The sequence below is a fragment of the Xiphophorus couchianus genome, chromosome 12 (assembly GCF_001444195.1).
Source record: "Xiphophorus couchianus chromosome 12, X_couchianus-1.0, whole genome shotgun sequence".
Lineage (NCBI taxonomy): Eukaryota > Metazoa > Chordata > Actinopteri > Cyprinodontiformes > Poeciliidae > Xiphophorus > Xiphophorus couchianus.
The window spans coordinates 23544359-23572070 of NC_040239.1; the positions used below are offsets into that span (position 1 = coordinate 23544359).

The 27712-nt window shown below is 42.8% G+C and overlaps 3 protein-coding genes across 5 annotated transcripts; 2 read left to right on the top strand and 1 right to left on the bottom strand.

Annotated features, from left to right (window-relative positions):
- Positions 1–3304: 3304 nt before the first annotated feature.
- aebp1b (AE binding protein 1b) lies at positions 3305–18537 on the top strand. 3 transcript variants are annotated; one of them, XM_028032856.1, is made up of 23 exons: positions 3305–3510; positions 3666–4142; positions 6590–6760; positions 6848–6907; positions 8225–8596; positions 8898–8966; positions 9504–9569; positions 9983–10066; positions 11538–11609; positions 11701–11810; positions 12080–12219; positions 12311–12395; positions 12477–12621; positions 12702–12790; positions 13947–14070; positions 14315–14511; positions 14642–14818; positions 15017–15180; positions 15328–15731; positions 16771–16910; positions 17304–17403; positions 17497–17663; positions 17867–18537. In XM_028032856.1, exons 2-23 carry the CDS (start codon positions 3902–3904, stop codon positions 18242–18244), a joined length of 3555 nt encoding a protein of 1184 aa, XP_027888657.1. In that variant the 5' UTR covers positions 3305–3510; positions 3666–3901; the 3' UTR covers positions 18245–18537. The 3 variants fall into 3 exon arrangements, with proteins under 3 accessions (XP_027888657.1, XP_027888659.1, XP_027888658.1); XM_028032858.1 differs by having other exon boundaries at positions 9507–9569; XM_028032857.1 differs by having other exon boundaries at positions 8228–8596.
- Positions 18487–23884, bottom strand: pold2 (polymerase (DNA directed), delta 2, regulatory subunit). Its single transcript, XM_028032859.1, has 11 exons — positions 23518–23884; positions 23164–23396; positions 22959–23080; positions 21990–22113; positions 21795–21909; positions 21522–21720; positions 21341–21421; positions 20077–20234; positions 19866–19993; positions 19672–19773; positions 18487–18954 (listed from the first exon to the last, which is right to left on the bottom strand). The coding sequence occupies exons 1-11, from the start codon at positions 23661–23663 to the stop codon at positions 18794–18796; spliced, it is 1569 nt and encodes a 522-aa protein (XP_027888660.1). The 5' UTR covers positions 23664–23884; the 3' UTR covers positions 18487–18793.
- Positions 23885–24534: 650 nt separating this feature from the next.
- Positions 24535–27396, top strand: nono (non-POU domain containing, octamer-binding). The gene has a single exon (XM_028032860.1). It carries the CDS (start codon positions 25185–25187, stop codon positions 26502–26504), a length of 1320 nt encoding a protein of 439 aa, XP_027888661.1. The 5' UTR covers positions 24535–25184; the 3' UTR covers positions 26505–27396.
- Positions 27397–27712: the final 316 nt, after the last annotated feature.

Here is a 27712-nt window from a genome sequence, read left to right on the forward strand (position 1 = left end):
CAGTGAAGCGGGCGCTGTACTGGTCTGTCGTGGTGAAGAGAGAGCTGAGCCATAAAGCGAAGCTCTCGATTTACTTGTCGATCTACGTTCCCACCCTTCGGGCTGCACTTTGTCTGGTCCCTCACCTAGGACCTGTCTGTCTTGGGTGACCCTACAAGGGGCATGAAGCCCCAGACAGCATAGCTCCTATGGTCATGAGCTTTGGGTCATGACCGAAAGAACAAGATCGCGGATACCAGCGGCCGAAATGGGTTTTCTCCGTAGGATGTCTGGGGTCTCCCTTAGAGATAGGTGAGAAGCTCAGTCATCTGGGAGGGACTCAGAGTAGAGCCGCTGCTCCTTCACGTTGAGAGGAGCCAGTTGAGGTGGCTCGGGCATCTGGTCAGGATGCCTCATGGACGCCTCCCTGGTGAGGTGTTCCGGGCACGTCACACCGGGAGGAGGCCCCGGGGAAGACCCAGGACACGCTGGAGGGACTATGTCTCTCAGCTGGCCTGGGAACGCCTTGGGATTCCCCCGGAGGAGCTGGAACAAGTGGCTGGGGAGAGGGAAGTCTGGGCCTCCTGTCTGAAGCTGCTACCCCCAGATAAAGCGGAAGAAAATGGATGGCTGGATGGATAGTAGTTAGTTAGGTCGTTTTAAAATTGTTTCTTTAGTAGTTAGTTCAGTCATTCTAAAATTGTTAAATTAGTGTATAAATTAAAATTATTCAACATGCTAAATTCAGCTTTAGTGACATCAGTAGCACCTGTGATGTTACCAGCATATTAATTTACATTGACTTGATCCATTCGGTATGATAAATATTGCTAATAAATATGAAATTATATAATTATGTAATGCTTACTTTAGATATAAGGTTAATGCTAGCACGATGGCTATCATTAGCATATTGAGTCACTAGTCTGTTGATACTAGTGACGCTTATCCTACCAGAAGGATAAGGGCAATCGCTAGCATGTTGACAAACACAAAATTAGTGAATTAACACAATTCAGTATGCTAACATTAGTGTATAAATTAAAATGATCCAAACTGCTAAGTTAAGCTTAAGTGATGCAAGTAGTATCAACTTGCATTACAAGTCTAAGTTACAGGTCAGGTGTAACTTTGACCTGTTTTCCACACTGTCTGGTTCTGGTGGGCCTTTTCTATGCTCTCTGATCTGAGCATTGATTTTATTTTTATTTTTTAATTGAATACAATTTAGGGGTTTCTTTCTCTAGAACTGGTTAATAATCCCCTTTCTTGTTAGGGTTTGTTGTCTCGCTTGAAATGCACACTCATGTTTCCTTAAATTCTTCTAAAAAAAATATCCAGGCACATTTCTTTCTTTATTGTTTTTTCAGTGATATGAAGTGTGCCTCCACCACACACTGTGAGACGCCCCAAACCATGATAATCCCACCTGAAATCATCACGCTTGTCGCAGTGGTATATCATATACACTTGAGTTTCTGTGTGCAATGACCTCCAAAAAGTTCATCTTTGGTCGCATTCGACCTGAATATTTTCTGCCAGTATTTTATGGGCTTGTCCCAATAATTTTCTTTTTTTTTTTATCATCGACCATTTTTTTTTTTTTATGACCATAATTTGAGAAACATGTAAATGTGCTATGGACACAGCTCTGAATAAAATCTTCAGCTTGGAAGTCAGTTTATAAGGTAAGTGAGTTTATAGTGATTTCTTCCAGTGGGCTGGAGGCAGTCAGGAGAAATGTTGACTCAGAGCGCTAGCCTAAAGACCCGACAAACAGGAACCCTGCCAGGGGATTTAAGCATTCCAAGCTTGGTTTGCCCCCAATTTGCCACAGTGTTGAATCACCGCCGCTCTGATTCTGACCCGCACAGTTATTATTATGTGCAGAGGCTTCAGCACTGCCTTATCTCCCAGCCTCTGTGGGAGCCATGCTGTGGTTGTGTGAAACATGGCAACAGTGAATGGAAGCAGCTGAAAGTCCCACTTCACATATTCAATTTTGCCTTACAGAGGCTTAACTGCGCTACAATAAAAATGCTATTTTGAGGACATTTTCATTGTCCTCAACATAATATTTAGTTATTAAATGTGCGTATTGGGAGAAAAGTCAAAATACTGTCAATTGTGTAGCATAAACAACAAAAATGGATCGCGTTAGTTGGCTAAATATGTGTAGGTTTGAAAGTGAAAAAGTTTGCAGAGAACGCCTGCTGATTTATCTAGTAACGTTACTAGTCTACAGAGTGAAAAACATAGTAAATAATGGTTTTTTACCTGAGAAGTTTATGCTCACAAGCAACACCTGCAACAATGTTTTGGTCTGGCTTCTGCATCACTGTGGCTTTAACTGTGCTCTTTGTCTCCAAGCCAAGATTCTAGGTGATTTGTCGCTCTGGAGTAAATTATATTTCAAACAGAGAGACCTTCTTTTTTTTTTTTTGGTGGTCGACAATTCACTTGCTTTCTTTCCACTGCTCATTATGTAAAGACATTTGGAAAGAGTCTCATTTTCTCCTTCTGCAGTTTGCTCTCTTCCACTAGCGTCTCAATTCCCTTTGGTTAAATCGGCCTCTTCTTGACCTCACTGTAGCCCGAACTATCAGCTGCATTCTTCGCAGCTGCAGTAATACCCACCAGAGATACGGCTGCACAGTTTCAATGTAATCCTCCTTAGTCCAATCCTTGTCAAACATTTCTTGTTTTCTTAGCCCCACACTCAGAGATCTCATGAGCCAAACTGTTTTAGCAGGTTTACATGCTAAAGGCCCGATTGTCTGATCCTTTTGACACTGTGCAGTTTTTCTAAAGTGTTTTGCAAACGCTTATATATTGACTACGTTTTTGTTGCACGCACACTCTAGCTTCAGGATCAAACTCCTGTTTAAAAATCTCTGGCTGTGTTTTATCAGAGTGCCAGAAGTTTACCTTAAGTTATCCCAGAGGTAAACCTTATGAATCAAGCAGCGTTCAAGCCTCTGAGCAGACTTTCCAAACGGCAGACAGAGCAGGAGACAGACGGAAAAGAAAACACCACATGTAGTAAGAATATGATTCTGCCATCTGCCGTCCCGTGTTGTGAGCTCACCTCTGCTGGGCTGCTTACTTTTTCCAAAAAAGGGAGACACTGATTGACACAACTTCCCCCATTGGAGAACACACACTAAGGTGAAGAAACCTCTGACCTGACAATGAACACCGCCTTGTTTTTATCTGCTTAAGATTTCTCTTTCTGTCAATTATCTTTGTTTGGCTTTGTTGCACCAAATCCTCCTCCTCCGTCTCCTCCTCTGTGCTCCTGTCTTCCCCCCTCTCTCTGCGGCTCTGCTTGTGTAACTTGGTGTCCGAGGAGGCGCTCCTCTCTCCCGCTGTTCAGCTTTGTGGTGGTTCTGCAGGGCTGCTGCTCTCCGAGAAGGAATTTGAGCAGACAGAAAGCAGACGGATCCTTCTCAAACCCCAGCGGTCCCAAGGGCCCCACCTGCCCTGCAATCTGAGGTCTTAGCGTTACACCTGTTGTGACTCGTCCTGCAGGTGAAGGGGATCCTTTAGCCTTGTTATTGTTTTTTCAGCTGACCAATTAGGAGCTCTGACTATTCATTTGACCGGCTTTGCTTTAGGTGTTTCTCTCCCTGTGTCTCTGCTGACTGCCCCCTCTGACTCCCTCTCTCTCCCTCCTCCCCCGTCAGTTGCTGTCTAGCCCAGCCTCAGCCCAGCTGACATGACACGCTGTGGATGTGGGTACGTGTGGAGCTGAAGGAGGAGACCTCCCTGCTGGGGTAAAAAGTTTGGAACGCGTTGAAAAGAGGCTGAACGCTGAAGCTCCTGGAGGATCAAGTGGAGCGAGCTGACGAAGAAGACGTGCACGCTCCAAAACCAAAGGATTTTTCAAAAAACTTGTTTTGTTTTGTTTTTTGCAGCAGGTATGAAAAGCCATACTGTGACTGTGTCTGTGGCTCTGCTGGCCCTCTGCTGCCTGCTGATTCCCAGAGGAGGAAGGAGTGCCGGGGGAATATCTTCTCTCCTGCAGGAGAAGCAGACTCAGGATCAGCTGCGAAATGAGTCCCTGGATCACCCAGAAAGCGAGCAGGAGCTCGCAGGAGACCCACACCCACTAGGAAGCAGCATCAAGGCCAAGAGAGAGGCAGAGGGGACTTCACAGGAGGGTAAGCTGAGTGACGCTCTCTCGCCGCAGACAAAACAATAAAACTGCTGAGGTGCACGGCGCCTTGTGGTTCTAACATCGCATTTTGTAATGTTAAAAACACAAAATTCAACATGTTTCATTAAGATTTGATATCAATAGAAAACCAACAGAAAATAGTGGCGTAATTAAAAGAAAATAGGTACACGATTTTCAATATTTTTTCTACAACTTAAAGTGCTAAAAGCATGGTTTGAATTTTGCATTGAGTCCTGCTGAATCGATGCCCTGCAGATCCACATTCTGCTTCAGTCGCAACCGGCTGTCTCTACCAGCTTTGTGCATTTAGGTACAGAACTGTTGCCAGTTCCTGTTCAAGACTGGATGGAGAGCATCTGTGAGAGCATCTGTATATCTATTGAAATGTTCAAATTTTGACAGATTTTGATCAAGTTGTGGACTTTGACTGGACCATTCTAACACATAAATATGAAGTCATCTGAACCTTTGTCCCACCCCATGCATGGAGAGATCAGTCTTTTAGTGACAGCCTGCTTACATCCCAGGTGCACAAAGCAGCAGTCGTCGTAGAGCCTTCCTCCCAGCAGTCTGTCACACTCTGTAACCATCAGTACTCACAACTCACAGCTTTTACTCATTTTGAATAACACTTCTGCCGGCATCTACTGTTTCACAGTTTTTATTGCCATTGTTTGTAAATAATCTGTATTTTTATTGCTCCAATACACATCATGCACATTTTGTCCGTTTTTGAATTAACCTACTCAGTTGCACATTCCTTTGGACTATTTATAACTGCACAATTTCAAATTTTTTGATTTAGTTTTTATGTTTTGTTTTATTTTCTTTTTTTGAATCTACTTGCTTTGATTGCCTGTCATTTTGCTGCTGTTCCACAGAAATGTTCCCATTGTGGGACAATAGAGGATATTTCTATTCTATTCTATTCTATTAGAACTCATCCTGCATGTTAGAGGGTTTTTGTCCTGCTGGAAGGTGAACCTCCACACCCACTCTCAAGTCTTTTGTGGTTTCAGTATCGGCCTGTATTTAGCTCCATCAGTTTTCCCTTTGGTTCTGCCCCTGTTGATGAAAAGCATCCATATCGGTATGATGCTGCCACCACCATGTTTTACTGTGGGAAAAGCCGTGTTCTGAGTGATGTGCAGTTTAATTTATTTACCATGCACAATGCTCCGCCTGTGATCCAAAACGTTCCATTCTTGCTTCCTCTGGCCGGAGAACCTCGTTACACATGCTGTTAACCTACTTGGCTTGTGGCAAACGGCAATCATGGCATTTTGTGGTTTTCTTTCAACAACGCCATCCTTCCTGCAACTTTTTCACAAAGTCCAGAACTGCAGAGTGCTAAACTCAGTTGTCTCTAATACACACTCTCCCACTCACCTGAGCTGCAATCCTCGGCAGTTCATCCAGCGATACAGTTGGCCTCTTAGAGAAATCCTCTATGTAGGTTTGCAGTTGTCCTGACGACAGATTGAACAACATTCTGTGAGATGCTCGAAGCTTGTGAAATTTGTTTTATTTTCTCTTCAAACCTCTCCGCAACAAAATCCGAGGCCTTCGCAGAACATATCCATGTACGTAAAGTGATTAAATTACCCAAAAGTGGAGTTTGTTTACTAATAAAGTGATCTCTGAAGACAGTAACTTGTGCTTTAATTTAATTACGGGGAATCCAAGCAAAGACGGCTGAACAGAAAACATTTCCCTTTCACTTTCCAATTAGGCGCCACTTTGTGTTGAATGAAGTCCTATTAAAACACACCTAGATCAAAGTTGTAAGTTAATGTGGAAAAGTTTAGTCAACACAAATACTTTTGAAGGGCATCGGAGTCTGAGTGAGAAAGAGAAAATAACAGATATAGGTGCAGCATCAGTCAGGAGAAAGTCCAGATATTCGCCTAAGGTCAATTTCTTTTTTCCCAGACAAACTCTGTGCTCGTAGCCCAGGAGGTGTTACTGGTTTTGAAGATGATAATTTTTTTTCTTCTCCCTTATGAAAGTCCTGGAAGATTAGTGCGGACCGTGGCATTATTTTTCATACAAGTTATGCGTGAGAACATATCAGCTCTCTGCTGAGCTTCGCTGAAGATGCTGAGGTGAGAATAGTTTTCAGAGTAAGGTTGACAGATTTAGCATCCTTGAATCCCAACTAGTGGTACGTGGCTAATGGAAAAAGAGAGAAGTGTTTTCCATGAAGGCTCAGCAGAGCTTCAGACGACCTAAAAAGGAAATACTGATGGATCAAAAAAAAAAAAAAAAAAGCTGAAATAAATTCAGCTGTCTGGTTTCTGCCTCTCAATAAGTTGCTCCCAAATGATGCAATATAAACTTTTTGAGGTGTTAAACAAAAAGTTTAATACCTTGAAATTTGTTCCGACTACTTCTACTTCTACTTCTACTTCTACTTCTCGTCTCCTCCAGGCATTTTGAGCAGGCTGAGAAGAGCCCCGGAGGACGGCAAAAAGAAGAAGAAAGACAAAAAGAAGAAAGAGCCAAAGGATCCAAACGCCACTAAAAAGCCTAAAACTGACAAGAAGGGGAAGAAGAAAGACAAGCAGACCACAACCACAACCCTCCCACCCACCACAACAAGTGAGAACAACACACTGCAGTCATGTTTCTACTGAACTGGGGTGACTTGGGGGAGATTTGCTGACCTGGTTTCTGTCTTTCTTCCAGCATTCCCAACAGAGCCTCCCACTGATCCCCCCGCTGAGCTTGACTACTTCCCTGATTCTGGTTAGCACTGTGTTAAACTTTTTATTTACGGTTTTGACTCCAGCAGCCATTCGCTGACTTCTTCCCCTGTCTTTCCCATTTTGAATAGAAAAACGACTGGTTGACATATTTATGCTTCACAAAAATAACTGTAGTAGCTAAATAAAAGGTAAGATCCTTCTTTCAGCAAGCTGACTGGCAGTGTGCAGCAACTTGTAGCGAATGAGTCCCATTGTGTTTCTTTTTGCTCCAGACCGAAAAAAAGATTTCCAAATCTCTGTACACCTTGATGTAACCAATCGACTCAGGCAAATAACTCCACATGTAGGTTAATTGAATTTGTCCCCCTGCAGCTTTATTGTCCATAAGACCACAACCTTCAGAGTCACCTAAAGGCAGTTACAAAGTTGGCCTTCTATCACCTTGAAGAACATTTCCAGGACTAAAGGATTAATGTCCCAACAAGAACTGGAGAAACTCATCCATGTGTTTATCTTCAGTCGCATTGATTACTGCAACAGTGTCTTCACAAGTCGCCCTAAAAATGTTAATCAGACAGACAGCTGCAACTGTTCTCACTAAAACTAGGAAGATGGATCATCTCAGTTCTAAAGTCTCTACGCTGGCTACCAGTAGCTCAAAGAACAGACTTTAAGATATTGTTGTTAGCTTATAAATCATTTAATGGCTTAGCACCAAAATATATTAAAGTTTTGCTGAATCACTATAGGTTCCTTTAAATCTAGGCTAAAAACCCATCTGTTTATTGTTTTGATAAATAGAACATTGACCAACATGTTTGACGTGTATTGATATTGATAACTGTGATATCAATATTGCAATCATATTGCAATATTGATATCACAGTATTGCAGTTATATTGCAATATTGTGATGTTGCAATATCAATGACTAAACGTTTGTTTAGTTTTTCTGGTTATTCTGATTTCTCTTTGTTTTTCAAAAGAATAATTATAATAATAGTGTTTTTTTTATATTAACTTCTGGATAAATTGTTGCCACTTCTTTCTTAGATTAGATTTTTTTTTGTTTGTTTATTTCCTTTTAACTCTCCTTCCAGTTTCTTTATAAAGTCTGTTTGGCTGTGAACACAACAGTTTGACCTCAGTCACATGAAATAAGTCTAGATTTAGCGATAATTGTTTTTGTTTCTTGGGATTTGAATGATATTTTTATGAATTTTCATTTATGCGTTTTTACGATGTAAAGCACTTTGGAATATGTTGCTGCTGAAATGTGCAAAACAAATCAACTCAAATGATTGATTGATATGATTCAGCAACTTTATTTGCACAACTGTGCTTTGTCCTCTGTCTAGTAGACGACTATTGGACAGATGAAGATGACTACTGGGGGGCTGGCACCACTCCATCTCCAAGCACTGAGCCCCCGTACCTTCACAGGGTCACAGACGACCCCGTTACTGACGCCTACGATGACCTCTGGAATCCCATTGAGGGAGAGCCGCCGACTTCACCGCCCGACAACTACGATGACCTCTGGAATCCCATTGAGGGAGAGCCGCCGACTTCACCGCCCGACAACTACGATGACCTCTGGAAGGAAGTTGAGAAGGAGCCGTACGCTCCTGTGACCGATAACTATGACACCTACTGGAAGGAGCCGGACCCGACCCCCGAGCCCCCTGAGAAGTACGGCACAGACGACAGCAATTACTGGGATGCGACAAGTACGTTTGGGACTCTTTAGTCCTCCTGGTTTTGTTTCTGCAGCCACAACAGTGAGCACTTTCTGCACTTTGTCTCTAGTGCAGAGATCAAAAAGGTCAGCAAATTTTCCGTGGGTGCTGGAAAACTTTGTTTGACACTCCAAACGTGTTGTCGTTACTCTGTTTCCAGTGTTTTGCCAAGAGAAATTTAGTCCTTCCAGCATTTTGCCTCACTCACTTTGTGTTAAATTATCTGTCAAGTTAAATGACTCTTAGTTTTGTCGTTTAAACTCTTGCTCTGTCTTGTTTTTCCCTCCCGCAGTCGAGCTTCCAGATAAATTCCCAGACGAAGAAGAGGTCAGCCCTGAGATCATAGTGGAAACCATCCCAGGTGCCTGCTGTCACACAGCGATCTTAGAAAAATGAACAACCCCTCACCCCCCCCAAAAAATATGGCAAATTTTCAAATCAAGCAGTGAGACTTTTCCAAGATTTAGGGACATATGGAATATCTGTTCCACTTGTGGCTTTCATGAGCACATGCCAATGACATTACAGTGAGTCCGTGCAACAACCTACGCTACATTTGCAGACAGGAGTGGGTGGGTTTGCTTAGATCCACTAAGTCAACAAGACCGTCTACGGTTTTGTTGTGGCGTTTGGAGGAGCCCTGTCATCAGATCCCAACTAATTTATGATTCCTGTAAATGTAAATTAAGGCTCTAACAGCCTGATTATAGTGAGGCGTCACAGAAGCAGATCTGATGTTGTGGTCGAGCAAATCAGGGCAGGGCTAACGTGTAAAACTGCTGATTAAATGGCGAAATCTCATAAAGTCTCACTTGTAAAGAAGTAGATGTTTTTAGATGACGAAATGGGGGTTTCTAACTTTGTTCTGTTGATGTTTTTGTTTTTTTTTTTAACACAGAAGAACCCACAACATCTGCTCCATTTGAGAGGACCTGGTATGATGATTATGATGAATACGGAATGAGTAAGCGAGCACTCATGGGTCAAATATGTCCCAAAAAACCCCACATGGTCCTCATTATTCAGAAAGACTAGAAAGGAATAAGCACTCAGGTCATAAAGTTTCCAGATTAATAACTATTCCCTGATAATCTTTTCGATTTTAATCTTGAAAGCCAATCTGTTGTAATTTCCTATTTCACAATTATGCACCCTAATGCCTTAGACTGCCAAGTAATAAAAACTTCAAGGGGTCTGGATAATCTTGCAAGCTTCTATACGTCTGAAACCTACATGTCCTTTTGTAAGGTCAATATCCTTACAAAATAAAAGCTGATCTTTAATAATCTTTTTCTCTTTGTTTCCATGTTTTAAACTAGAGAGACATGCCTTCGTGAGCTCTTCCATAAAGTAACCAGTTCTCTTTTTCCGCTGCAGGACGGAAAGACTATGACACAGATGAAAAGTGGGTAGAGAAAGAAAGAGAGCGAGCCAAGAAGGAGAGAGAGAGGGAGGAGAGAGGTAAGAGAAGCCAGATGTGGGCTTACCCAAACCCTTTTGGAAATTATCTTTCTGTGCAATTATGTCAATAGACACCGGTGCCTTTTACCTAACAGCAAAAGTACTAAAGGACAACAAAACAACGCTCTAACATGTTCGCCGCTTTGTCGTGTCTCTTATACGCTGCTGCAGATGTTGTGAAGAGTCTAGCTTTAACTTGCACAAAAGGGACCGAGGTTTATCCAACCAAAGCAGAAGTGAGACCAGGCCTGCTAACGGTTCAGAAATCTCCCGTGAGCTAGAGGGAAAACAAACAGAGACGAAACCGTTTGGATCGGATTGGAGCTGTGAGGAAACCAGACGCCATGGGGGCGTTTTCATCGAGCACGCTCAATTCAATCAGTCACTACGGCTGCCACGTGTTTGCAATATGCATTCAGGTTGGGGAGAAAAGTTCAGAGAAAATGATAAATAACTCAGACAGGAGTTGGGGTCAAAAGGTCACCTACAGCAGCTGCGGTCTGCTACCGATTTTTAGCTTCACTCGAAGCAGATGTTTCCATAACCTAATGCTGCCACCTTTAACATGGACCTGCAGAAGAGTTCAGTGAGACAAAAGCAAAGAAAAAATAATTGTGTTAGAGCATAGAGTTCTCCTCTCTGGGGAAGAGCTGGTCCAAAGCAGTACGAGGCCCTAAACAGAATTGGATTTGGGAGTCCTTCCAGCTGCCGGCAGCTACCACAGTTCCAGTAATATTCCCTTTATATCAGCCATGTCCAAAATACATTAAACTTCACGGCCTTCTCTTGGGTTTACAGAAGTCAGAAAAAGCAACATCCAGCAGTTCTATATTTGAAATTGACTTCATGATACAAAGGCAACAGTAGCTTAAATAACAACTTGTTGAAACCAAAATAAGCAGAGAGCCATCGCCGAACGCTAACAGCACAACCAAACGTGAAGCTTATCGGCTACAGCAGCAGAAGACCTCGACGACAGCTAAACACAGGAAACTGAGGTCACAATTCACACACTTTCAACCAAAATTGGAGAATAATAGACTGGGAAAAAAAATTTTCTGGTTGCATGAGTTCTGTGTCTACTTCTAAATGTCAATATCTGTACTGAACTCTAAATATTTTCAGCCAGAAGCAAAGGTATTTTCAATCAGGTCGTTGTTTCCTTACTTTGAATGTGCTTTGGGACGGTTCTGTTTGAGGTCAGGATGGCCTGAGTTTTATTAGAGCAAATCTGGACTGAAGGCCAAGTCATAACATCTGGTTTTGTTTTTAAATTACTTCCCTCCGCCAGACTCCAGCTCTTCACATCCTCAGGAGGATCTTTAGCAAGTAAAATGTAAAAAAAACAAAACAAAACAAAAGTTGCTGATTTGTGTCTGGGCAGAGAAAGTAGAAAAGAAAAAGAAATAAATTCAGGAAAAACAGTGCAATTTATTTTTCATTCAGACTGCTCTTCTGACCCCCCCGACAGAACGAGCAGAGAAGCTGAAGGAGGCCGAGGAGCGAGCCAGGAACAGACCACGTGTCTACAAGGAGCCAAAGAGTGAGTCAGTAAAATCTGGAAAAGATGGTGAAAATCTACTCTTTTGTTTTTCCCGTTTCATCTCATTCTTTTGTGCCTCCGCATGTGGCAGTATGTCCTCCTCTGGGGATGGAGTCCCATAAGATCGAGTCGGACCAGCTCACAGCCTCCTCTATGTCTCAGTACACCTTCTCTCCCCAGAGGGCGCGCCTCAACATGCAGGTAGGCAGACAGGGCCGCAGTCTGAGTACGCCACTCGATTACCCGTTAGCAGCTTTGGAAAATACAGTTACTGCTGAGACAGTCACTTCCATTAATCAGAGACTCCCATAAACAACTGAGATATTAAATCAAAAACACACTTTGGCTTGCCTTTTCAAAGTCAAGACAAATTTAAAATCAAATCACGCGGCATGTTTTGAGTTTAGAGCTCAAACCGTCAGCAAGCCAGAGGACTGAGCAGCAGACTCTCTGGTCTGTGTGGTTCCCAGGGCTCAGAGGATGAGGACAACATGAGAGGTGGAGCATGGTGCGCAAACTCAGAGGACAGGATCCACTGGTTTGAGGTCGACGCTCGCAGGGAGACCGAGTTCACCGGAGTTGTTACTCAAGGCCGAGATGCCCTGAATGAGTGAGGAGCAAACACACACACACACACTGGTAAGGAGCGTTTCATCTCAGTAATAAACTCCACATGCTAATCTTCTGTTGACTCATTTCAGGAGCGATTTCGTGACATCCTACTTCCTGGCCTTCAGCAACGACAGCAGAGAATGGACCACCATTCACGACGGATACGCAGACTGGGTAAGCTGACCTCAACCTGTGTCACCTCCTCCTTGCTCCACCGCTGAATCGCCGACCTCCTGTCTCCCCTGTCTCGTTCAGCTGTTCTTCGGAAACAGCGACAGGGACACTCCCGTCATGAACCGGCTCGCCGAGCCCGTGTTGGCTCGCTACATCCGGATCATCCCTCAGAGCTGGAACGGCTCTCTGTGCATGAGGCTGGAGGTCCTGGGCTGCCCTGTGCCTGGTGAGCCCGCCGCCACCCCTCCAGAAACACAGTAGGAGACACACAAAGCGTAGTGTGGTTTAATCGGTTTCTGCTCTCAGACCCAGGTGATGCTCTGTACAGGCAGAATGAGGTGACTCCTGTGGATTACCTGGAGTTCAAACACCACAGCTACTCAGAGATCGTTGAAGTGAGTATCCCTCAAAGTCCACCCTGAGGACGATTATCGCTTTAGTCTACACAGCGTCTTATAACTATTAGCGCTGCAACTAGAGATTGTTTTAGTTATCGATTAATCTATCGATTATTCTGATGATTAATCGTTTAATAGGATAAAAAAATTGGCACGTTTTGCAGATTTTTTTATTTAAGCCTTTTTTACTCAATATTAGAAGTACATTAAAAGAGGCTTCAAATTCAATAATTTTTTAAAAAATAAGATGATAAACATTTAGTGCTATAACGCATTTCTTGATCATTTGTAGCACAGGATGCATCTGCAGCTAAAAAAAATACTACAGACATCAACATGTGAAAAGTCGACAAGTTGGAGATGGTCTTTTGATTCATTTTTGGCTTAACCAATTATCTGAAGTTTTTTTTAATTAATTAATTTATTTTTAAAATTTGAACTGGGAAAAGCTCAAATGATTCCACTCTAAGAGTTCTGGCTAGTTCATGTGTACAAAGGTCTTTTTTTTTTATCTTGAATGCAAAATTTATATATTTCTTTGTACAATTTTGGCTTAATATCTCCTCTGAGTGTGTTGTTCTTTCAGAAAATTGTCTTTTTTGAGTTTGTATACTCCAGTTAATGAATAATCAATCACTAAATTAGTTGACAACTGTTTCAATAGTTGATCCGTCATGATTAACCTGATTAATCGTTTCAGTCATAATAATTATGTCAGGGCAATTTCAGACTGCGCAAAATTAACATTGTAAAGGACTGGTAAGCACTAAATATTTGTTGCCCGTTATGTTTTAAAAATTTGCACCTTGCATGCTAAGAATTCAAACACTGAGCCCGTTGAATGGAGCGGGTATCACACCCGACAGAGACGGTGGCGCTCTACGGTACTAGAGGTCTCACAGTGACTGAAGCATCATAATGATGATGGATAAGAATAAAAATGTCAACACTGTTTTGATCACAGTGTTCAACAATCCTCCCAATGTGTAATTTCCTAATGTGGTGCCGCCCTAATTAAAACTAATATTATAAAAATAGTGCAGTAAGGCAGTGTTGCTTTCTAAAATGACGAACACGATGTGAGTCTTTGACGGCGAACCGCTTGTTGTTTCCGTGAGCAACACTTCATATGATTCATTTCTGACTCATCCAGCTGATGAAGTCGGTACATGAGGAGTGCCCCAACATCACCAACGTTTACAGCCTGGGCCGCAGCTCTAAGGGACGGGAAATCATGGCAATGGTCATCTCTGGAAACCCCACAGAGCACGAAATAGGTGAGAATATGAGCATGACTGACACGCCTGTCCAGTTAAAGTTTGCAATTAAACTACACTGGCATTTCTGTTTGTAAATTAAAATATGTTCTAGAGGTACGGATACTTGTGCATGTCATTGTTTCTAGAGTAAAACCCTGATTGAAAAAAAAAATACAGATATGTCCTGAACGTATCACCTGGTAGTAAAATCAGGTAGACGTGCAGGTTGTGGTTAACAGAGAATGACAGGCCTTCTCCACAGGTGAGCCGGAGTTTCGCTTCACGGCTGGTCTCCATGGGAACGAGGCAGTGGGGAGAGAGCTGATCCTGCTGCTCATGCAGTACCTGTGCAAAGAATACAAAGACAGGAACCCCAGGGCCCAGCGCCTGGTGGAGGGAATACGCATCCACCTGGTTCCCTCTCTGAACCCTGACGGGCACGAGACAGCTTTCGAGGTGGTGAGTGGAAGAAAAGCAATCATGTCTATCGGGTCAACCTGCAAAAACAAACAGAAGAAACTAACAGGAGATGCTGCTGAACCAAAGTCAGTGCACTCATCAGCTGATTTCCTCATGTTTCCTGCTGCAGGGCTCGGAGATGAGCAGCTGGACCATGGGACACTACACTGAGGACGGCTTTGACATCTTCCAGAACTTCCCTGACCTGAACAGCATCTTGTGGGATGCTGAGGATAAGGGCATGGTGCCTAAACTGACCCCCAACCATCATGTGCCTATACCAGAAAACTTTGAATTCAACACGTCGGTAAAGAACTCACAAATAAGTCTTAAAATACTTGCTAGGTTAGATGTATAACACATTTGGCCTTAGAAGATATTTTTAACACTTTCAGAACATTTTCTGTGTGAACATATACCTGATGCTGCTGTTACACCCGAATTGCTGTTTCTGTTCTACTCTTTTCAGATGTGTTGAATCTTTATCTTTCTGATTTTGCTCCAGATTGCTGTGGAGACCAGAGCCATTATTTCCTGGATGAAAACCTACCCATTTGTGTTGGGTGCAAACTTCCAAGGCGGAGAGGCCATCGTGGCCTATCCTTATGACAGTTTACGTCTCAACAAGCCTGCCAAGAGCGAGCAATCCCGCAGCCGCAAAAAGAGACAGTATGACATTTCCTCCGTGAATTTATTGCTCTTCTTTGCATAAATTTTTGCCTCTCAGGTTGTTTAGCTTTGCAATTCTTCCTTCCTTTTCTGCTACATAAATCAGAGTTGTTTTGAAAGGCTTAAACTAGAATAACATCCCTCCAGGTACGAGGATGAAGGTTTTGATGCAACCGAGTGGGGAAGGGGCTACCAGGAGGAGCCAGAGGAGGACTGGAGAAGTCGAGGATACGCAGAGCCAGAGGAAGAGTGGCGAGGTCATGGATACGACCAAGGCTACGACCCCGGATACGAACATGGCTACAACCAGGGTTATGGACACAGAGAGGAAGAGGAGGACGACGGAGGGCGCGGGGCTGGATACCACTACAGTGAGCCAGAAGACGAGCCCCGACTGACCCCGGACGAGTCCCTGTTCAGGTGGCTGGCTGTGTCGTACGCCTCCACGCACCTGACCATGACCCACAACTACCGCGGGTCCTGCCACGGGGACATACCCGCAGGAGCAGTCGGCATGGTCAACCGGGCAAAGTGGAAACCCGTCACTGGGAGTAAGTAACGACCTGCTGACTGCTTGAGAGGTAGCACACCCTGGTGGATATGATATGCAACTACACCCGGCAGTCAAAGAAGCACGGACTTTAATAATTTCCTAAACCTATAAGCACTCGCTTATAGGTTAACCCTTGTAAGGATTAACTGACTCAGTCAATCCTGCAGCTGTTCTGTCAGGTTGAGGTTACAACTGTGCAGATTAGTCAAGTTCTTCCACACCAAAAATCCCCCTTCCAGGTCTTCATGGACCTTGCTTTGTTCAGTGATACAAAGTCATGTTTGTCACAAGGTGAGAAGTATTAAAATGTCTAACACATCTTCAAATACTTCCAACACCAGAGTGTCTTTTAGTGAAACTAATGGGTTAAGCCCTGACCAACAAACCCACAACACCATAGTTGGCAAAACAGTCAGACAATTACTGTTCTTGGGGAATCCGTTAAATCAAAACCATTGAATTGCCAGACAAAGAGGTAATATGGTTCCAGTTAGTACGTCGCCAATGCTTTTGAGTCTTGTGGGGTGGTTTTGCATTGCATTTGGTGATATAAAGTTCAGATCCAGATGTTTAGCCATGGAAACACATTTTATGATGAAGTCTGTGCTATTCTTGAGCCAATCTGAGGTTCAGAGGTCTGTGGCTGTTGAATCCACAGTCAGCTTCTGCACACTAAATGCTTCAGCTGTTGTCCCTACTTTGTGGCCAAGTTGCCAGTTGTCATTATAGTTGCACTAATAGTTTCCTGTGGTATGTTTAGTAATAAGGAAATTTAGCAAATGGGGTTCTTGTAACAATGAATTCCTGGAATTCACCAAGTTCTTGAGAGCAATGCTTTTTTTTAAGCAAATGTTTGTGGAAACAGTTTGCATGCCTGGATCCTGGATTTTATACTCGATCACCTGAATTTATTTAATTTACATTTAGAATTAGATTTTTGAATCAAACTGAATCCAATTATTTGGAATAGGAGTCGTCCTTTGTTTTGGTCACAATGGGGACCAAGTCAACATCTATGTCTGTGATCTTCTGTCCAGGTATGAATGACTTCAGCTATCTTCATACCAACTGCTATGAGTTGTCCATATTCCTGGGCTGTGATAAATTTCCTCATCAGAGTGAGTTGGCCCAAGAATGGGAGAAAAACAGGGAAGCAATGCTCACCTTCATGGAGCAGGTGAGTCACAAGAATGCAATCTGATCTGGATGCAAGCCAGATTTCATCATTGCTAAATTTAAAATCTGCTACTAATCGTCTCCTATTCCAAAAACCCTAAACAGAGGACGCCTTGCCTTGAAAATCAGTTGTCCTCCAGACATCATCTCATTCAGATATAGAGTGGTTTGCTTTATAAATCACTGTTTACCAAACAGTCTCTTGTGAGTGGAGGAAATAAAATTAAAAACTTAAAGAAATGTAAACATCTTTTTTTGTCTTTTCATCATGGGTGTGGCCAGATTGCTTTAAATGTTTACTTATTGAAAGTGCAGAATTACAGCACATATTTTTAAACGGTATCATGAGAACAAACAGCGTGTTTCCTCATGTCTTGTCATTCCTGTTCTTTAGGTGCATCGTGGCATCAGAGGCATTGTGAAAGATCAGCAGGGGAATCCTATTGCAAACGCCACGATCTCTGTGGAGGGAATAAACCATGATGTTACCACAGGTGACAACACCTTATCCCCATTTGCTGCCCATTTTCAACTCACTTTTAAACATGCTTATCTGCCTTTTTTTTTTTTTTTTTTAACTACCTCAGCCCCAACAGGGGACTACTGGCGGCTGCTGAACCCGGGGGAGTACCGAGTGACGGCGAAGGCCGAAGGCTTCTCCTCTGAGACTAAACTCTGCGTGGTGGGTTACGAGTCCGGAGCGACCTCCTGCAGCTTTAACTTGGCCAAGTCCAACTGGGACCGCATTAAACAAGTGAGGTCACACTCTGACCCCGGCTTAATATACAACACCTCTCAGAAATATCAATAGCTCCTTCAACTTTTTCCCACACTACAGCCACGACCGTCAATGTTTATTATTCAGATTTTATAATAGGCGAAACAGACGTTTGTCGAAATGTTCAACATCTGCTCTCGCCGCAGTGTAAACAAAGGTTTGCATTGACTTCTTCACAGATCATGGCCCTTCACGGCAACAAGCCAATTCGACTCAGTTACAGCAACTCCGGAGCACAAACCTCTTTGCGCGGCGGCGGCGGCGGCGGCAGCCAGAAGCGTGTGATTAGTGGCAGCAACGGGTTTTCCTCAAACTCCAATGCAAGTACCCAGCGCAGGAGGATGCTCAGGATTGCGCGTCTCCGCCGTCTTCGTCAGCTGAAGTTAATGAGGTTGAGATTGAGATTGAGTTCGACGACGACGATGCCCACGACGACGACAACAACAACAACAGCAGCTCCAACAACATCGTGGTACGACTCATGGGGATTAGGGGAGGCAGAATCCTTCACACCTGTCCTGGATTATAACTACGAATACAAGATTGACGACTATTAAACCAAAAAAATAATAAAATATCCAGCTTGTTTCAGTAAACCATTTCAGGTTTGTAATGTAGCTCTTGTTGTCAGTTCAGTCTTTAAAAAAAAACAAACAAACAAAACAAATGCAGTGAGAATGTACACGTAACTACAGTGAAAAGTTTCTGTTACACAACTAAAAACTAATCCATGTTTATAGACATTTCTGTCCAGCTCAAAGTCCACGCTGTTATTTTTGTCTCTTTTGTAAATGTATGCTTCATGAAAAGATGTTTATTGAGAACACAAATTAAAAAACAAACAGCTGAATTATTTACACTGTCGTCACTCATGTCGGTAACAGTTTTTACAAGACACATAATTGTGTTGAAAGCAGGTCACGATGGCGGCACCATCAGAGGCACAGGTGGGTCCTAATAAAACTGATAAGAAACAAGTGTCTGGTTTTTTTCTTTTTAATAGAGCCTAGTCTTTGTTACTGGATTGCCTGTTTTAACAACTTCAACCTGAACAGTAAACAAAAAGCTTTTAGTCCAGCTGATCCGAGATGAAAACAGTTCTCCTGCTAATGACTGATGTTCATCTCACTTTCTTCATCTTCGTCGGCAGAGAAGGCTGAGAAGAAAGCCGGCTCGCACCGCAGGGTGCGCAGGTTGACCAGGCAGGCGGTCTGGGTGCTGCTGAAGTCTGGCACGGTCACCAGAAGGACTTCCTGTCCATCAGAACCTGGCAGGGAGGACACAAAAACTTGAAGTACATAGTGACAAAACTGATCATTTTTGACCCAATTCCTTCACCATTTTTTCCCCTCTGATAAGCTAAAAGACTCGCTCGTTCACTAAAAGACATTAATAAATTAATCGCACAACGCATTAAAATACGCTTCAATATTTTCTGAACGGACATTTTGTGTAGAGAGACATCACAATCCATTTTATTTATGGTTTGGGTTGTGTGTTGTCTATTTTCTTTTTTTATTATTGTTCTTGTTGTTATATTTTGAATATTTAAAATATCTTCCTGTGTAAAGGCTTTTTTTTCCTTTTCACAAAACTAAAGTGTATTAGTCTTTGAGAGGACAAGCTTACATTCTTAGGCCATTATCAATATTATACTTAGAAATTATCTCAAAACATTGTAATTTATCACAATAACCACTGGGACAATTTATCGTCCAACACAATTTATCATCATGACAGCCTACCCTGAGCATTTCCCAATGTTCTCTGTTGTTTTTAGTCCATTTTTCAAGAATAAATACAATTATGGTAGGTATCGCTATGGTTGTCAAGACTTTATACACAGAGCATGCAAAGAAATAAAGAAAAGAAATCAGGAAGGACTAAAACTGAGTTAACTGGCAAACAGCTCTTTTTTCAGAACTGGAAATACTTTAAATTTAATCCTTCCGGGAAGTGGAGGAACCTTTCATCTGTCACTAACCTCGGATGAGCTTGGACTCGAACACTGGAGCGTTGCCACTGAAGTACACATGGGGACATTCCTCCAACATAAACGGGTCTCTTTGATAAAATGGGTAGCAACCTGAAACAAAAACACTGCTGTCATTACCCAGTTATGTGTGTGTGTAGACTCACAAGGACACAACACTTCTTCCCCTCCACCTTCCAACCAACCTAGCGTATCAGGGGCCGTGGGGGCCAGGTGCCGGAGCCGCAGTGTCTCCTCTAATATCTCCAGGTGGCTGTCCATGCTGCTGTACTTCTTGATGTCACACACGTTCTGACCTGATGTGCCTAAAAACCTACGCAAAGAGAAACCAAACCAGATCTGAACAACCACTTCTGATGGGACGGAGTGTGTGTGTTCGCATGGGACACCGCCCACCTGACTCCATCGATATTGGCTTCGTATGGATTGGAGACCAGCTGCAGGGTGGGGTACACGGAGGACAAAGGGAACATGCATCTGTGGAGGGGTTGCTGTGGGAGGGTGTAGTTGGTGGGGTCGTACTGCCCTGGCATCACGTCCACTGGAACGGAGGCCTTACGACGAGCAAGAGGAGGCAACACAACATCAGACATACAATCAATCAGTAACTAATAAATAGCCATAAGAAATTTGTTTTTTTCCACCTGTTCTGTGCCTCAGTAACTTCGGACCCCACTACAGGCAACGGGTGAAATTTATTCTCTTGCTTTACCTCGAAATAGTGCTTCTAGTCGTCAGATCAAGGTTTTCTCCTACAATGTAAGGTTTTTCCATGTAGGAATTTTATGTTTATACCTCGTTTGCGAGTTATCTAAAGTTTTAGATCTTTTTCTTTAGGATAAACACACCACACACATAAAAATACTGGAGCAAAACAGGCTCATCCCTACTCTAAAACATAAACTTTTTGTAAGGAGGAATGAAAAAGGAAAAAAAAATACATCCATTGGACTGTTTTTGGGTTTTTGTTAAGAGGGAGTATCGCCATCGGACAGTTTTGATTGTGTCTGTTAGTCTGAATGGTTAATAAAAGGCTGTTTTCATGTGCGGTCGCATCTCCACTGAAAGATACTACAAACAAAAATGAACACGCAGTTAATACATACATTTTTAAAAATGTTTTCTGCACCAGAGTTAATAATGTGTAAACACGCTTTCAGAGGATCTTTAAAGATGTACATATGTACAAATTTAAGTTTCCATTTGTTATCGATGTGACTGTGAACCCAGGTGTTATTTGCTAGTTTACTGTAAAGAAACGCAAAAGAAGAAAAAAAAAATCCTCCATGTCCCCTAGAGGGCTCAGTACAGTCATATATACTAGAGTAAAAAAAAAACACTACTGATTGCAGTCTGTAAAGTTTATCATAACATCTTTGCTCATCTCCAGATGTCTAACATCTTTTTTACAACAATTACAAACAGAAAGACAAAAATTACAGGAACATATTAAACAGTTGCAGTGTCTAATATTGACGATCAATAAACTCCTACAAGTCAACTGAAGCTTTTCCTTATCACTTTCTCTTTATTATTAACAACATGCCAGAGTCTGAATGTTTATACAACAGTAATTATGCAATCTTGCCAAATATAGACACCCTCACTTCCTCCAGCAGAAGCACAACAGAAAAGCGATTATTAACGCTCCACATCTCACCACCAGCTGAAGCAGCAGCTCATCAAGCAGGCGGATGGCTTCCACACTGCCGGCCTGAGTCTTCTTAGTAAGATACTTGGCCTGAATAACATACAGATATTCAATATTTGACATGTTGACCTGTTTACAAGATAAATATGTCTAGGAGTTGCTCTATTTATTGAATTTTTAAGCTTGTCACCTTTGTAGATGCATCTTTGTCCTGGGTGCTTTGGCTCAGCAGGTTCCCGGCCAGCAGGACCCTGGAAATGGTCGCCGCCCCGCTCTGCTCCCCCGCGTCACCGAGCTGACCGGTTACCATGTCGACCAGCAGCTGCAGACCCAGCATGCTGTCGGCCTTGCTGCTGCCTAGGCCGAGCCCTGAGGCCAGGAGCACGAACCTGAGCAGACGGATCGGTCAGAGGCGGGCCACTAACGCAGACGGACCTGGGATCTTCACCTGATTTTGGCTTACTTGTCACAGCTTAGTGTAGGTCTGGGCGTCTGCGAAGGGAGGTCAGCCATGCAGAAGTCCTCGACAGTGAACTTGCCGTCGTTCTTCTCGGCTCCAAAGATGGCGATAACGCTACCTGGGGAGTGGGAGGAAGACGATGAATGAATTTGTAGACGTGTGGGTCAGAGCGGAGGTGACGTGCAGTGATAAACTGACCTGTGACACACTTGTCTCTGTCAATTTTGCCCTCTAGTTTAATCCTCTGCAGCTCATCCTCCAGAATCAGTTCATCCGCTTCAGTGATGTATTTGTTTCGTGCAGGCTGGGGCAGGAGGTTGTGCTGAAGAAAAATAAATAATCATGCAGTCATGTTCAATCAACTGGATGAAACGATCCAATAAGTTTCATTTGTCAGATTAAATGTATCTTTCGAAAATAACAACCTTAGATCAGATATTACACATACTTTTTATTAAACCTACATTTCCACTTTTAAAAATACTTTTTTTATCTGTCTAATGTAATATTCCAATTTTACATGTCATGTTTTCATGAACTGTTGTGGAAAATCACCATAATTAACAGAAATAAAGGCTTTCAAACATCCATCTCAGTGTTTCACTTTATGATAAAGTTTCTAAAATAAATGGGATATTCAGTAATATTATAATTTAGTGAATGGGTTAGTAAATACTAGAGTGACCATGAAGTACCTTGCAAAAATAATAACACCCTTTAAATAGGAATGGGTCTTCTTGATTTGGGTAACTTAGAAATTCGATCTAAATCTTTCCATCGTAGCTCTGACTACGATCCAAAGTTTGCATCTAGATTTAGATTTGTTCTAAGCATTTTGCATAGAACAAATCATTTTCATGTTTTGGAATGGCCCATTCAAAGCCCAGGCTTAAATCTATCAGAACCTCTGTGGCAAAGGTTAAAAACATTTTGATGTCCAAAAGCGATTGCCATCAAATCTGAGACAGCTTGGAATCTAAAATATATGAAAATGTTACTGCCGAAATGCGCAAGGAAGATGTATTTAGGACTACCAGAGAAGAGTTAGCTCTTCAATTGCACCTAGATGTGGATTATTCATGAAAAACTAATTAAGTAAAACCACTTTATAATCAAATGCTACTATGCATTTCTTTCTTTCTGCAACATTCAACAAGGTTTGCCAACCTCCTCACTGATCTCCTTCAGAATAGATGGCTGCAGGTCCATACGCTTGAACAGGGTTCCTACAATGCAACACTGCTCCCCTGTTTCCAGGTCACACAGCTTCCTGATGTGCACATCTGGACCTAACAAGAGAAGGTTTCAAAACAGCACATTTCAGGGTAAGGTAGGTGCTTCGTATGTTCACAGTGAGTTAATTTACTCTTACCCCACTTGTGTTTGGCTCTCTCCGACAGCAGGGGTCTCATCTCCATGAGTCGTGCCGCATAGATGTGAGCATACTGCCTATTGAAGCTCCGCTCCCCGACTCGGTAGCGCTCGGTGCGGGGGCTGTAGTCCAGCGAGGTCCTCTCAAACACCGGGCCCTGGTCCTCCGAGGCTGGGCGGCAGAGCAGAGAGGAGCCCTCCCTCTGAGCACTCAGGTCGGAGAACATGACGGTCCTGGAAACGTGCTTGTTATTATCACCTAAACTGGTACTACTTTTCTGTCCAACCCACAGTGGATGTAATTGTTGCATAACATCACTGTTGCAATACTTTTGATAAAATGTAGCGACTTTACCTGGTAGAAACGTAGGTCTGGGTTTGGCTTTTCCGTCTTAAATGTGGTATTTTGATGTATTTTCCGATTTTTCTCCAGGCAAACAAAAACAGAGAACAATTCCCGCGAAATTGCGCTTTCACGTGACTGTCTCGCGAGATTAACATGTATTCTCGCGAGGAACTGTGGACAGCGCATCCAACGCTGCAGAGCAGACTCACAGACCATAAAGAGGGACAAACCGTATTAACGTCTATGGATAAAACTGTACTCTAACAAACTCTCTTCTTCTTCTTCTTTTTTTTATTATGGCCGATCGAAAACAATTTAAATATTAACCGTCTTCCGAAAGTATATTTTACTTCAGTTCGAGCAACAAAACCATATTTTCAATAGTACCACCACCACCACTACTACTACTACTACTACTACTAATAATAATAATAATAATAATAATAATAATAATAATAATAATAATAATAATAGGGGGAAAAAAGTATACACTAGCATGTATTTAAAATTCATAAATCGACATTTTAATTATTTTTTCCGACAGTCTAATTGGAAAGTAACGTTTGCAAAGCCGTTTCAGGTATTTTAAACCCTGATTTAGAATACAATGGTTCCCTTTCACTATAGTGTGTAATTAACACGAGATGAATATTAATAAAATAAACAACGTGAGAACGTTTGGGGTCAATTCTAAAACAGGAATGAATGCTACAATTACACTTCAACTTACACAGATTATAACCTCAAACCAGAAAAAAAAAACTATTACAACTAATATCTTACAGCTAAAATTCCATATTCAACAAAAACTCTATGTTGCACAAAACTTAACATAATGTTTAGCAGCTTCTGAAAATCCTAAATAATAGCAAATGCTTCGAGAATAACAATCTGTATTAATGTATATATTTTTGTTTTTCAAATCAAATTACAGGAATAGTTTATCTTCTCAATTATATATTCTTTGATGTCTTTTCAGGAGCTGGTATTTTTTGTTTTAAAAAAAGTGACAGTAAAGAGAGAAGGAACTCAATATTTAACAGTGATATTGCAATGTCCGATTTTCCTAATGCTGTGACGCAAGTGGTAGATTTGTGGCAGATTTTGTTTAATGCAATATTAGCAGCAATGACTATAGCATGGCAGCATGGTGTATTATAAAACGGATAATAGAAACTAACTCTAAACCATAAATAAATGTGCAGATAAAATGTTCAAGCATTCTCAAAATTATTTTCACCCCTATTTAAGACGTAAGTGAAAATGTGCCGTGCATTACTTACCTGGCACAGTAAATTCCCCGCAGTCATTCACACGGCAGAATATTCAAAAGTTTGAAAAAAAAATGCTATTATTTACAAAAATTAATTCAAAACCAGTTTGATTTTTGTTGCTTTGCTTCCGCTTGACTTTCTGATCTATGATAGCTTTTTTTTCTGCTTATTTTACTGTTTTCTGACTACAACTAATTTTCATACCGTTAGAAAATTTATGAAAAAAATATAAATAATGTCGCTCATAGATGACGTCACGACGCGAACTCTTTCTGTCGCACATTGTTGAGGTCACAATAGCGTCGCCATTTTCGCTGCTCTTTGTACGCCTCCGTCTGCTAAGTCCCTCTTGCTTTTAGCACGGTTTTTGTCGACTTTTTAATTCACACTTGTTGACAAAACATGCAAGGCTACAGAGGCCCCCAACAGAACCACGGCCCCAACCGTCCGGGGAACCACCTCAAAGGCGACGGGCCCAACAGCAACGGACAGCAGCCGGAGCCTAGCGAGCAGACCAGCCCCAACGCGGGCTTGACGCTGGACCCGCAGAGCTTCAGGAAGCCCGGAGAGAAAACCTTCACCCAGCGGAGCAGGCTGTTCGTGGGGAACCTGCCCACCGGGGTCACCGAGGAGGAGCTGGTCAAGCTGTTCGCCAAGTACGGGAACGCCAGCGAGATCTTCGTCAACAAGGACAGGGGGTTCGGGTTCATCCGCCTGGAGACCAGGATCATCGCGGAGATCGCCAGAGCGGAGTTGGATGATTTCGTGTTCAAAGGCAGACCCATCCGGGTGAGGTTCGCCACACACGGCGCCGCTTTGTCCGTGAAAAACCTCCCGGAGTTTGTGTCCAACGAGCTCCTGGAGGAGGCCTTCTCCGTCTTCGGCCAGATAGAGAGGGCTCTGGTGATCGTGGATGACCGGGGCAGGCCCACGGGGAAAGGCATCGTGGAGTTCACCGCGAAGCCAGCCGCTAGGAAAGCTCTAGATAAGTGCAACGACAGCGCCTACCTCCTCACAGCGTTCCCCCGGCCCGTCACCGTGGAGCCCATGGAGCAGTACGACGAGGACGAGGGTCTGCCGGAGAAGCTGATCAACAGGAACCAGCAGTACCACAAGGAGCGCGAACAGCCGCCGCGGTTCGCCCAACCCGGCTCGTTCGAGTACGAGTACGCCATGCGCTGGAAAGCCCTGATGGAGATGGAGAAGCAGCAGTACGAGATGGTCGACCGCAACATGAAGGAGGCGCAGGAGAAGCTGGAGGCCGAGATGGAGGCGGCCAGACACGAGCACCAGGTGATGCTGATGAGGCAGGACCTGCTGAGGAGACAGGAGGAGCTGCGGAGGATGGAGGAACTCCACAACCAGGAGGTGCAGAAGAGGAAGCAGGCGGAGCTGAGGCAGGAGGAGGAGCGCCGGAGGAGAGAAGAGGAGATGAGGCTGCGCAACGAGGAGATGATGAAGAGGCAGCAGGAGGGCTTCAGGGGCGGCTTCCCCGAGAACAGAGAGCAGGAGATGAGGATGCACATGGGGGGCCACGGCATGGCCATGAACAGAAATTCCCTGGGTGGGAACTCGGGTGCCGCAGGCGCTGCTGGCATGGCCGCCGAGAGCGCTCCTATGATGGCGGGCTCAGGTAGCGGCAACCTGCCCGGAGGGGGCCAGGGCGGCTTCCCCAGAGGGCTCCCCGGCCCCGGAGACTATAGCAAGCAGCGCAGATTTTGAATCACATGTCTGTAACACCCCCCACCCCCCTCCTCATTTTCCAGCTCACTGTATGTTAAAGTTTAAGGTAGTGGATGTTACCCTTGAACTTTTAAAAAAAACCATTTTTTTGTACTTTTTCTGGTGTTTTTTGAGTCATTTCAGTACTAATGTGTTTTTCCAAATGAGCCATGCATTTTACGTTATTTCTGATTTTTTTGTAGGGTAGATAATGTTTTTGGTCCTGAATATGTTACATTTTCTGTAATAAATTCATAATTCCTTTAAAAAAGAAGGAAGTGTTTCATTCAGGATAGAAAAGCTTCACAGCACAATGGCGGCTAATATTTTTCATCACACACCGACAACCTCACTTTTAATAACTACACTTGTTGGGATGTTCCTGTCTGCTACAGATTTACAATCATCTCTGTGGTCTGACTGGCTGATCCTCACACAGATACCAGCTCTTAAACGTGTTTTCTTATAGTTGCAGAAAATACATTAAAATTGTTTGTCAAAATATCCCCATGTGAATCAGCGTATGAGACACTACAAAACGTCAAAAGCAGACGGCTTCTTTTCCTATTTATATTTTGTAAAAAGGGCATAAAAACTTAGAGATGCTTCTGATTCTTTACTGGAGATTGTCTGTCAAAATCGCAGACGTCACACAGGAGGAAAAAAATTTACTGCTAATTATATTATGCCACATAGTTTTGAATCCAAGGGAAATTTTAATTTGAATAAACTGATCATCCACATTTATGCATTAAAGAATGTCCTTGTAGTTTATGACTTGTTATTAAATGCAGAAATGTGCAGAAAAGCTGTTTGGCTGATTAGTTTATTCACAAAAGCTGTCATGAATACTGGATGCATCTAATCAACAGGGGAAAGAAAATAGATTTTTTTTACATTTTTGACCTGCCTATGAAGTCAAAATTGACTCAGTAAGAGAATTTAATGACAATATTGCAAAAATAATTTGGAAAAAGTGTCCAATTTCTTCTAATTTACCAGAAAAGCAACAATTGTCCCAAATGCTGTTAAAATATACGTATTGATGTTTACACTTATGGATAACATGTTATTTGACGGGGTTTGCATAAGAGTGACATAAAATCAGTCATGAACATGAAGGAGTCTTCATGAATATCTATGACTGTAGTGAAGTGTCATTCGGTAAATAATGACACTTTAATGCAAAGTTGCTCTAGAAGGGTTAA

Excerpts from the sequence above, each read along its gene's own strand:
- aebp1b (XM_028032856.1), top strand. The coding sequence starts at position 3,902 with ATGAAAAGCCATACTGTGACTGTGTCTGTGGCTCTGCTGGCCCTCTGC. Across the intron at positions 6,761-6,847 it reads CCTCCCACCCACCACAACAA|CATTCCCAACAGAGCCTCCC; the intron begins GTGAGAACAACA and ends TCTTTCTTCCAG. Across the intron at positions 12,220-12,310 it reads GGCCGAGATGCCCTGAATGA|GAGCGATTTCGTGACATCCT; the intron begins GTGAGGAGCAAA and ends GACTCATTTCAG.
- pold2 (XM_028032859.1), bottom strand. The coding sequence starts at position 23,663 with ATGTTAATCTCGCGAGACAGTCACGTGAAAGCGCAATTTCGCGGGAAT. Across the intron at positions 21,422-21,521 it reads ACAAAGATGCATCTACAAAG|GCCAAGTATCTTACTAAGAA; the intron begins GTGACAAGCTTA and ends TATGTTATTCAG. Across the intron at positions 18,955-19,671 it reads CGAGTCCAAGCTCATCCGAG|GTTCTGATGGACAGGAAGTC; the intron begins GTTAGTGACAGA and ends CCTCCCTGCCAG.
- nono (XM_028032860.1), top strand. The coding sequence starts at position 25,185 with ATGCAAGGCTACAGAGGCCCCCAACAGAACCACGGCCCCAACCGTCCG.